This window comes from Malaclemys terrapin, chromosome 5 (assembly GCF_027887155.1).
Source record: "Malaclemys terrapin pileata isolate rMalTer1 chromosome 5, rMalTer1.hap1, whole genome shotgun sequence".
Lineage (NCBI taxonomy): Eukaryota > Metazoa > Chordata > Testudines > Emydidae > Malaclemys > Malaclemys terrapin.
The window spans coordinates 25,455,472-25,467,781 of record NC_071509.1 but is presented as its reverse complement, the minus strand read 5'-3'; the positions used below and the strand labels follow the sequence as shown (position 1 = coordinate 25,467,781).

At 39.2% G+C, this 12,310-nt stretch overlaps 1 protein-coding gene across 3 annotated transcripts in view; it reads left to right on the top strand.

Moving 5' to 3' along the window:
- WFS1 (wolframin ER transmembrane glycoprotein) overlaps positions 1 to 10,374 on the top strand; it is a 49,123-nt gene extending 38,749 nt beyond the window's left edge. For 2 of the 3 annotated variants that reach the window (XM_054029828.1, XM_054029829.1), the window contains exons 6-8: positions 209 to 292; positions 5,547 to 5,692; positions 7,688 to 10,374. In XM_054029828.1, the coding sequence (XP_053885803.1) occupies positions 209 to 292; positions 5,547 to 5,692; positions 7,688 to 9,499 (2,042 nt within the window). In that variant the 3' untranslated portion in view covers positions 9,500 to 10,374. The remainder of the gene's footprint in view (positions 1 to 208; positions 293 to 5,546; positions 5,693 to 7,687) is intronic. The other variant, XM_054029830.1, reaches the window with a different exon arrangement.
- The last annotated feature ends 1,936 nt before the right edge of the window (positions 10,375 to 12,310 follow it).

Here is a 12,310-nt window from a genome sequence, read left to right as displayed (position 1 = left end):
CTGCTCTGGAGGCAGCTTTGCTTGTCCCTAAGTAGAGCCGCCTTAGAGGTTTTCTGCCACAGTAGGACCTGGTAGCATATGCCCTTGTGTAAACCTTTATCTCATTGGTTTGAGGTGCTACTGTCCTCTATATTTTTGCTACTTTAGCTAATGACATTTGTTGGAGTTTGTTCACTTAATGACTACTTTGTGAACTTCTGTTATATAGCAGATGGTGAAAAACAACCTGGCCCAGTTCCAAAGTCTGTACAGAAGCAAAGAAGAATGCTGGAACGATTAGTAAGCAGTGAATGTAAGTGCACACATCCCGTTTGAAATGTAATGACCATGATTTCATTTTGCTTTGTTTTGCTAAATAATTTTGCACCAGCTGTAATTTTTTTCTCAACTACAGGATGTTAACCTAATACGTTTTTATCTTCTGATTACACTGCATTTAAGCTTAGCATTTAATGTACACAGCTCTTCAGCTTCTGTTACCTAGCTGTAACTGTTAAACCACACCCCCTCACTGAGGATTTCTCTCTAATATTTGTCTCCTACATAAATACTTGATTTAAACAGACCTTCCATACCCCACCAGCCCCTAAAAAGCTGTGCTTGTGATTAGCTGTCTTCACCCATCACTCAAGAGACCCAGATTCAAGCTGTTGGACTCCAGGCTTAAATTTAAGGAAGAAACGTTTCTTCTTATGACCAAGTAAGATAGATTTTTCCTGGCGTCTGAAGGGCACGTCATCCAGCCCTGCCCAGCCGAGAGAGGTCACAGTGCTATTCGGTTCTGAAAAGGGAGTAGCAGCAACTGAAGACACATGAAAATTATTACTGTCTTGGCTCTTGCTGAGGAGGGAGAGCCTCATTCACTTTTTAACTGGTAAAAATGCTACCGCTAGAAGGAAGCTGTGTCTTCTATGGGTTAAAAAGTTCTGGCTCGACTCTTATGACACCTGTAGAAGAAAACTAACAGGTTTTAAAATAAAAATAAGCTTAAGCTTTAAAATTCTGATCTGGGGCATGAAGATTCCAAATTGTTGCGAGGGAAGGACCCGACTCCGAACTAGTTCTCAAAATCAGGACTGCTACTTGCTTAGTACATGAGATAGAAAGGTAGATAAAAATGATCAATGTAGAGGGAGGTGCTCTGTTTAGCCTTTCTTGCAGTACAGGAACAAAGAGATACCTGACTCTATGAAAAGGCAGCAAATTTAAAACGATGAAAGGAAATACCCTCCTCACTCTCATCCATTTATCCCCACAAAGCATTAAGCTGTGATACTTTATTATCGAGGACGGGGTGTCATAGGGTTGAAAAAAGGGAAGTAAAAATTACACTAGCTAGGATTTAAAAACAAAACACGTTTATAAGGGATATCAACCTTCCTCCTTCAGGATGCAAGGCAACAGTCCATTGCTTGGTGTTAAAAAGATAATCCCTTCCCTTCATTCCCCTTCCGGGTATGTAGGTATGTTAATGCATAATTATGAATTATGTGGTTTACCTCTTCCTCTGAAGCTTCTGATACGGGGACTGTCAAACAGGACGCCAGACTGCATGGAGTCGTGGTCTTGATCCAGCATGGCAATCCTGTATTCCAACCATTGCGCTGCAGCTGCTAATCTTCATATACATTACCTATTTTTTTTGAAAAAGGAAAATATGAAGAAACGATAGGAGGATTTAAAGACTTAAAACGAAGATGGCGAAGGAACATAGTTACAAACAATGCATATTGTACTGAGTGCATTGTAGTAAACCTAAACTTCAGTTAAGGCCATATATAGAACCATTCTAATTCCATTTTCATACTAATGTATAAAATGTAAAAATCCATATAAAGTCAGTCTCACTCTTTTTTAGGGCTGTTTTAAATGTCCTACAGTTTAAAAACTAGTACTATATACTACTAAAACTTCCCAAACTTCAGGTTGAGATTCAATCAGTGTCACTGTAGTCCTCTCCTTGTGACTGATCAGATATATGTGAGACTCAGCACTGAAAGTAACTTTCTCAAGATGAACTGGGGCTTTTTGCTGGTTTTACATTAACTTGTCATATTTATGAAAAGTTCTATAGTATGGTGCATGTAAGAGAGAGGAAAGGACAATACTCTGGATAGAGATGGGAGTCAGGCCTGAATTTTATTCCCAGCCTTGACAGACTTTTCATATGGACTTGAGCCACATAGAGCTTAGTGTGACCCAATTTTTATTTCTCGAAAAAATGTTTAGGGCCAAGACTGCCACATTTCTTTTTTCTCTCTCTCCATTGGAAAGTGTGCTGTGGTCTGAGTTCGCTGGAGAATCTTCTGCTTTGGCACCTATTGGATGATGCTATTGCACATTCCATCCCTTAGCTGCTGATCTTCTGAATCAGTGCTTTGCCTTCATTCTGATAGCAAATACATGCAAAACAAGCCACTTTGTTCTGAATCCTTCAGCAGCTCATAGTGTTGGGGGGGGTGGGGGAGGGGAAAGGGGGTCAGTAATTTTCTGAAGGCTTAAATGGCTGATGAAATAACAGGAGGGTAAATGAACCTACATGTTAAGTGTAGGCAGAAATTGATGTGCACATTTCTTTTTTTACTGCAAATGGGGGAGGCAGGGAATTTGTCATAACCAAACTGAAGAAAAATCTGAATAATAAAGTGGAACTTACAACATATGCTTTTAATATCAATTGAAGAAAGACTTGGGTGTCAAGTTACTAATGGCATTTAAAAATGAGAAGTTTTCATCAAACACTTAAAGTAGGAGGTGGGCTGTTCTCTCCTCTCCAGAGATGGAGTTGGCTGTCCATGCATGAGTAGAGGCAGCTATTACAAGCTAATATTCACTTCCCTGTGCATTTTGTCAGAGGGAAGTTTTCTTCTGATTTAATGCACTGCCAACACTTGGAAGCTTGATTTAAGCCTGTTTGCAAAGATTTGAGATGGTGTGAACTCAGTAGAAGCATATATAGGCAATTACAGGTGACATTGTCTGACTGTGGACAATGCCTGAGAATGTAAATGTCATTACATTTGATTTAATATGTCAGCCATGCATTATAAACTAAGAACTCTCCCCATCAGTGTATCCCAGAAGTGCTGTCAAAGATTTTTGCTCTATTCCAACTCTCCTCTTTTTGAAAACTTCCAGTGAAGGAGATTGCATGACTTCCCTAGGCAATTTTTTCCATTGTCCTTCCTGTTTTTCATTCTACAGCTGAGAAGAAACTGTTTTATAAATGTCTCCATGTATGTCCTGACAGGACAAGCTGTCTATTCTGTAAGGTGGTGAAAGATTAGTTTGCATATTTAAAGTGTATATTTTAAACAAATCAACATATATCCTTGTGAGATTGAAGATTAAGGTATACAATGCTGCTTTGTTACGTTGCTGTACCTTTGCTTTATACCAAGAATGCTGCTAGTTTGCTATAAAAATGTAGCATTTTATGTAAGAACGTTTTAAAATTACAGTAAGGCCACAAATCAAATACATTAAATCCTATACTTTTACACTCCTAGTCAATTGTTTCAATTTCCTATGTGCAACTTGTGCTCAGATAAGAATTAAGCAGACGAGCCTTCATATCTTTGTCAGCTGACTCTCTAAACTTACTGTGTGGGAGGCTTGTTGTAGGTTTTTGTCATTCAAAAGTCTTTAATATTTGAAGCAATATCAGGTGCTTCAGTGTGTGGGGAAAGTTGGCATTAATTCTTCCTTATAATTGACATCAAACTTGTTTACCATGGAAACTGGCTAATCTACACTGACTGGGACAGGCTGTAGGAGGCGATTGAGACAATTGTGTACATGATCTTGTATCCCAGTACTCCTCAGGAGGTTCACAGGGGTTAATCGAGGCCTTCCAACCTCCATTCCATTCATAGGGCTGGAGGAGAGTCTCCTTGCCTTCTTGGTATAGAAGGAGCTAAGTAGCAGCCTATGAAACGCCCCCACTCTTTGAGCTCCCCTGCAGCAGAACTTCAGGAAGTTGTAAGGAGCATAACGTTATAGCAAATTCCTGAGTTAAAAATAAGAAATTTATTACTTTATATGACTGGTTATTCTGGCCTACAATCACCCCTTCACCCACTATCCCACCCTGCAGCAGGGCCTCACATGCTCTACCCTCCGTGTTCCTCTTCATCCTGTCCTTTCCCTGATAACTCTCTCCCTCCATCCTTTTCAGCTTTCCTTTTTTTAGAAACTCATTTCCCTCTCCACCATTTCTCAGACCCACACTCTCTCTTCACAGGCTCACGCACGTGTTCTCTTTTCTCTCTCTCTCTCTCTCTCTCTGTTTCAAAAAAAGATGATAATAACTCATGGTGATGCAATTGTGTAACTCTTGTCTTCTCTTTCTTTTAGTGCTATTGAGATTCAAAGCTCTTCATAGCAGGGAACATGTCTAAAGTGTCTGGTGTACTTTGGGTGGACACTGCTTGACAGAGTAGTAAGGGATTTGTTTCTTGGGGTCCTTAGCCAAAATCATCCTTCCCCCTGCTATTGTGTACAGCGGCAGTCTTGTGGCACTTTGTCCCCAGCGTGCCTAAATTTAAGTAGTGGCATATGTAGTGTATTTAAATAATTTGTGCGCTTCCATATTTGGAGAATTAGTAAATAAGTAAACGGACAAGATGAGAAAATCAAGCTACTACATTATGTAAATGAGCAATGTTCAATTTGTTGGCCATTCAGTTTAGATCACTTCTAATGATGCTTCATAGTATGCTGATAAATATACTTCAATATGTTTGGGAAAAAAAGTATATAGTATCCAGCCTCACATCATATCAAAACTATTAGCTAGAGGGAGATGATATGGGGTCTTGTGTGTATGAATTATGAGGCATTGCTCATTTTACTGAGTTAATGAGATTTCCTAGATGTAAGAGGAATATATGCAATGTATTCTCCAGAGAACGGACTTCTGACTCAGTGCAGACTTTCAGTTAAACATTGAGGAGTTCTTTTCCTGTGGCTCTGTCTTTTTTTTTAATACGGCAGAGCTACTGAAAATTTAATTATTTTTACCCAAAAAACGTTATAAAGGGAGGGGAAAGCCATAGTTACGTTTCAGATAAATAATAATGTGATCTGAAACCTGATAAAATTGCAGGGCACTAGAATAAGCATACAGATATCTTTGACAGGTTAAAATATCTGCACTGCAGCTTTAATCCTGATGAAACTTGGACACACAATATGAAATACATGCAGTCTAACCAAATGGAATATAATGTATTTCGTACTGGTCTCAGATGAACATATTCATTCATTTTATTTCTTCTTTCTTATAATTTGTGTATTATAGTGATATACTGATAAGATGTATTGTGACCACTTATTGCCACCAAAATTAATTTGCTATCTCTGAACAGGTCACAAAATAAACACCTGTTAACAAGAGTTCAATTTCTCCATATTATAAGCACAAAGTTTGTTGGAAAATAATTTCCACATCAGTCCTAGAAAGGCTGGTCCATGCTTTGTAATTAATGGGATGCTAATACTGTAATTTTTGAGTTCTTTTTTTTTATCTTCATTATAACTTTCAGCTAAGAACTATATTGCTTTGGATGATTTTGTTGAAATAACCAAGAAGTATGCAAAGGGAATCATCCCAACTAACCTGTTTGTGCAGGAGGATGATGATGATGAATTGGCTGGAAAGAGTCCCGAGGAACTACCACTGCGACTAAAGGTGAAAACTAGTTAAGCACCTATTGTGATATGTATTGAAGGACTCTTAGTTAATTTATTTACAGCCAAAATAGCCTTCAAATGATCTACCTTCAAAACTTGTATCTAGTCACCCAAAAGCATCATTGATAGAACTTGTGTGAGTGTATAGTTGCATATATACACATACACTGTGTGATATTTTTATACATATGGCATAAATTTAGAAGGAAGATGTTTTGAAAACATAAAAATTGTTCTTGGAAGTTGACAATACATCTTCATACTCACCTTGCAGAGGACAACAATGCCTCTCTTTTGCCATATTTTGTATTTAGATGTATATCTGCTTTTATTAATTAGAGACCAGTAAATAAACAAATGAAGTGTGTAGACATGCATATACAAATGGGAAAACACAACAGTGGACTAGATGTGTAAGACAGCTCACTTTCTGTTGTGAGAGAATTAAAGGATGAAACTGGCTGGCAGTGATTTGCGCAGGCCAACACTTCACTGTTAAACAGTACAAACAAAATCTAAACAGGAGAACTGAGACACACATGCGTTCATTGATCTGAATTTCAAAATGGCAGCAGGTAGGGAGCAGAATGCTGCCATCAGCAAATCAGTTCTTTATTTGTCCTCCTTGGACATCATGTTCAATGTTAAGGGACAAAAAAAGGACTATATCTCCTCTAGTGCTTCCAGGTAATTGACTTAATGTTCTGAAGGAGATGTACTTAGGAAGGGACACTTCACCAGTGAATAGCCTTTACTCTTAACTTCCTGGGCTTTCTGCCCCAGTTAGTATGATGTATAAATCTCTGTTGAAAGCTTCTTGGCCTCCCCCTGAAGTACTTGATACAAAGGCATATGTTTGGCACACCATGGAAACTGAATTTTTTTTGTGTTGTTTTGGGGCTGTGAAGCTACACTTGCCAGCATTTTTAGTTCAAAATTTGCTTGAGATGTAATCTCTTTCTAGATGGTCCTTTCCATCTGTCCTGCAGAAAAGGAATGTCTTTTCTTACAATAACTACAGTGTTGTTTGACAAGTCACCCTGCTGGGCAGGTAATCCCCTGCAGGATAAGTGGAATATTAAAGGCTCTGTGATATAATTGATTGTGGTTAAAGGAATAATCCTAGATCTGTGCATAGGGAGGGAGATGAAATAGTACTAGCTGTTTATAACAATAATAGAGGTTGAAAAGGACTAATAGTTTTTGATAGCTGCTTGCTTACATATTTGGGAAGGAACATTTTGGAAAAATGCAAACTACCCGTAAAGACTTACGGCTTGTCTACTTGACAAGTTACTGCATAGCAAGCCAGGGTGTGAATCTACTGCGTGGCAAGCACCAGCTTAATGTCCTGTGAGAACACTGCAACAGCACTGTGAAAGTTCTGGAATATGGCTTAGCATACAGTTTAGCATGCTTTCACTGGGCTGTAGCAATGTCCAAATGGGACAGTACTGTGCGGCAAGCCAGCGTGCCGCAGAGTCACACGCTGGCTTGCCTTATAGTAACCTGCCGCATGGACAATCGCTTAGTGTCATTGTGTATAACAATGCATGGCGCGTGACGGAATCACTGGAGAAGCTGACAGTTTACAGCTGAAGGAATGACACAAGATGGCACAGAATTGCAGCACTGTAGTTCATCTTTATAATACCAATGGGCACTTCAGTAGGAACCTAATTGAACAGAATGCTAGATTAGGAAGCCTTTTAATAAAAAAATGATATGACATATTGATGATGAGATTTGTCTTCTTTTTGAAAACTTTTTAGATATCCTAATGGAGAGGTAACATAATCTGTGCCTCATCTGATGAAGTTAATATCAAAAAATGGTCACAGAGAAAACCCCATTTTGTTGTGCAACACCTCTTGAAATAGAAGTATTTCAGAGCAAGCTAGGCTTGACTTACTGCTACTGCTTTAACATGAATATACCGACTGTACATGTACAAAAATGTTGTTAAATAAACTGTTTTTTCCTTTCTTTTCAGGTTGTAAAATATCCACTTCATGCCATTATGGAAATTAAAGAGTACCTTATAGATATTGCATCTAAGGCAGGAATGCATTGGCTGTCTACTATTATTCCAACACACCACATCAATGCCCTCATCTTCTTCTTCATCATCAGTAATCTGACAATCGATTTTTTTGCCTTCTTTATCCCATTAGTCATCTTCTATCTGTCCTTCATTTCCATGGTGATTTGCACACTGAAAGTCTTTCAAGACAGTAAGGCCTGGGAAAACTTTCGCACCCTGACTGACTTATTGCTTCGTTTCGAGCCAAATCTAGATGTTGAGCAAGCAGAAGTGAACTTTGGGTGGAATCATTTAGAGCCATACGTTTACTTTTTGCTCTCCGTTTTCTTTGTCATTTTTTCCTTCCCTATAGCAAGCAAAGACTTCATACCATGCTCAGAGTTGGCTACCATCTCTGTTTTTTTCACAGTGACAAGTTATATGAGTTTAAGCACTTGTGCAGAACCCTACACACGAAGAGCTTTAATGACTGAGGTGGCTGCTGGCTCCCTCTCTCTATTGCAGATACTACCTATAAATTTGGGCTATTTCAAATTCTTAGGTAAAACCTTCTTTACTTTTCCTATAGGCCACTTCTTCATACTAAATGTGAGCATCCCATGCCTTCTGTTCCTGTACTTGTTCTATCTCTTTTTTAGAATGGCACAACTGCGGAATTTTAAAGGCACCTACTGTTACCTGGTTCCCTACCTAGTGTGTTTCATGTGGTGTGAACTCTCAGTGGTTATTCTGCAAGAGTCCTCCTGCATTGGTCTCATTCGTGCATCAGTTGGCTATTTTCTGTTTCTCTTTGCACTCCCAGTTCTAATCATAGGCATTGCACTCATGTGTCTTGTGCATTTCATAAAGTGGTTCATATCTTTGGAGCTCATGAAGATTGTGGTGACTCTTGTGTTGTGTGGTATTCCTTTGTTTTTACGATGGTGGACAAAAACTAACTTCTCCATGGTTGAAATGATAAAATCCCTAACCAGGAGTTCTATTGTGAAACTCATTTTGGTGTGGATTACAGCTGTAGTGTTGTTCTGTTGGTTCTATGTGTACCGATCAGAGGGAATGAAAGTCTACAACTCTACCTTGACATGGAATCAGTATGGCTTCGTCTGTGGACCCCGGTCATGGAAGGAGACTAACATGGCACGCACCCAAATTATATGTAGTCATCTGGAAGGACACAGAGTTACATGGACTGGGCGGTTCAAATATGTCAGGGTTACAGAAATTGACAATAGTGCAGAATCTGCAATAAACATGCTTCCGCTTTTTATTGGTGATTGGATTAGATGTTTGTATGGTGAAACCTACCCTGTGTGTGACCCAAAAAATGTTACCATGGAGGAGGAGGAACTGTGTCGTCTCAAGTATCTGACAAAGCATGACTGTCACATGAAAAAGTTTGATCGATACAAATTCGAATTAACTGTGGGCATGCCTTTCAATGGCAAAAATGGAACTAAAGCTGTAGAGGAGGAGGATATAACCAAAGATATTGTGCTGAAGGCAAGCAACGAGTTTAAGAAAGTGTTGTTGAACTTAAGGCAAGGAAGTATAATTGAATTCAGCACAATTCTGGAGGGTCGTCTTGGCAGCAAGTGGCCTGTCTTTGAACTGAAAGCAATCACTTGCTTAAATTGCATGTCTAAACTTACACCCGCAGGAAGGCATGTGAAAATAGAGCATGACTGGAGAAGCACAGTGCAAAAAGCCATTAAATTTGCTTTCGATTTTTTCTTTTCTCCATTCCTGTCAGTTGCATATTGAGCTCATATACCGGTTCAATGGTATCTTCAATGTATACTGCATTAACACTACCAAAGGTTTGGCTTCTTAACAAAACTTGCTGTAGCAATGTTCAAAATGTATGCTATTCCAGAGTATTGGTTGAGTTTTGTAGGTGTAAACACTGTACCCAGTCCTTGTATCCCATAGGATTGAGGTTATAAATTCTATTTAAGTATTACTATAAATTAATGCACAGAATTGCTGCAGAGTAGATGCATGAACTGTTTTTATCCAAAATGAACTCTTTCTGTGGTACAGTACTAGGGTATATTCATCTGCTTGACATTAAAAGCACTTTACTCGTGAAATATTCACGGCATTGCCCTTATGTACTTTCACATGTAGAATGGATATCTTGTAGGCAACCTAAGATGTAATGTTTCTTGTATTTATTCAGTGGTTTCTAGAGAAGTATTAATTGTACAACTAGATTGAATCTGGTGCCATGTGATTGGGGTGTATAGAACTGAACTTCTTTGCTATTTATTAGATTTTATTTGAATGGGTCTTTTGGTGGTGGACACCACTTCACACACCAGCAAGGTTGCAACAAGAGCTCTAGTTTCCATTTCACTTTTATTAAGTATTCTTCTTAAAATGAACATGCTATTCACTGTAACTGGTTATGATAGCTACATATGAGACTATCAGTTATAATTCATGATAGCATGTGAATGCTAGGCACCAGTTAGTAAGACTGGTATTGTGGCGGTACTAGTAATAGGCAAGCCAAATCAATTGAAAAGCACTGTATAAAAAAATCTACAATGGAGATGAAATAAAATGTCTGGTTAATATGTATTGTGCAAATATATGTAAATATAAACCTGAATTAAAATGGGATTCTACACTCATTGCTTATGCTTTGACATTGTGAGTAGTTACTTCCAATCCAATGGTAACAGCTTTAAATTATAAACCATATTACATTTTAGTATTTGGTTTAAAACACAATTCCAGTTTTGGAGTGCTAGAAATTATAATTCATATTTCAAGATACAGCAGTAAAATCAGAATATTGCAAGCTGCGAACTTCTTGTAGCTACATGATCTGTATATATACTTTCCTTTTTTTCTTTCCACTTTATTCTAATTTGTACAGTCCTGATTATCAAGAACATATTGCAGTATTTGACTGTCAGAAAACCCTCTTTTTGACCCAGTCTTTCATTCCTCTATCCTTCCCTTCTTTTAAACATCTACTTCTCACAAGGTCTATTAACCCCAGTCCTTCTCTTCAGGGCACTACCTATCTAGACTCCAAGTTGCTCAAGGCAAACACACTGTTTTCATACCTATATTTAAAGCCCCTATCATATTGCAGAGGCTGTACAAATAATAATGGAACTAATGACTTTGATCTATAATTTAGTAAAATTAATGTCACAACAAAAAAAAACACATAGCCATTGTTTTGGTGTAGCTGGGCCCCCTTCTCTCTCCTTATCTTCCTCCCCACCCCCACAGTTCTGTTCTTTGGTGTGGTTACCGAAGTTCCCACATACTCAACAATCCATGAGTGATGTCATCCAAAATCATTGTCTTAAAATGTCATGAGACTGGAAAATACTTGGAGAGGGTGGGGGCGAGTTGTTGCATTTGTTATTTTGAGCTGTGGGAAGCCATCTGCCTCAAAGTGCACGTGAGGCAAAATTCAACTGAAAATTCTCATGCTAAAATGTGGGCCTCTCTGCTGATATCCTTTTATCCTCCTAACCTGTGGAGCAGAGGAGCTGCCATTCTATCCCTCTACATGCCCTCTCCCCTGCACTTATCGCTGTCCTGTCTCCTTCCCCTCTCCATCTTCCTCTTTAGCATACTCCGTCTCCTCCCCTACTCACATTTTCCCTTCATGCTCCCCCATGATCTCCCTTTCTCCAAACCACCTCTTATATATTTCCTTTCTGCCATCCCATATTCTCCAAAACCCTCCACCAGTCTCCTCCTGCTCCCTTTTAGGCTATGTCCTGCTTCAGCCTGTCTCCTTACACATGTTGGGCTAGAGAGGAAACTGGAGTCAGAGGTGGTAGCCATCTTCACTGGGTAATCTCACTTCCCCATGCAAAGTCCAAAGTGAATGGTGGCTGCCTCGGCTGGGAGGCAGTTTTGCATTAGCTCCCTTTTGGCCATTTTGAATAGGGAAACCTCATGAGTTTGGAAGCCAGGATTCTGAGATCATGTGAGACTTTACCTTGACTGTGGCAGGTTTGCTTGTTTTTTAAAATCACAAAAGTTCACAACACGGTGGTTGTCCCTGATCCTAATTCCCATGTGTTCTGTTAGGGGCCAGTGGCCAACAGGCAAAGCCCTGGCAGTTCGGTTTCACTGCAACTGTCACAGGAGCTAGAGGAGAGCCACAAAGGAGAGCTGGTGGTACTGGGCTTCTGTGTGGTGGCTCTGGCTTAGGAGCAGAATCTTCTACCAAATAAAAGGTGATGGGGAGGGATGCTGCCAGAGGCACCATGAAACACCACAAGGTTCCTATATGAAAAAATCTGACATGAGGCATGATGAGCCTTGATTTTGAAATTGGTCTGTGTGTGTGTGTGTGTGTGTGTGTGTGTGTTCTTTCAACGCCTCTCTGAGAGAGGGGGAAGCTCAAACAATGTTTGCACTCTTTTAAAATGTCTACGCTTACTCTCACTTTGAAGTTAAGTGCTTGCGGTTTTTAAATTATACACATTTGAATGTGTGGCTTCTTTTCATATGTTTGAATCAAGAAAATTTGCGTTCTCGCTATTCAATAATGTTAAAGATCCTGCTATTCTTAGTTTTTACTCAGACAAATCT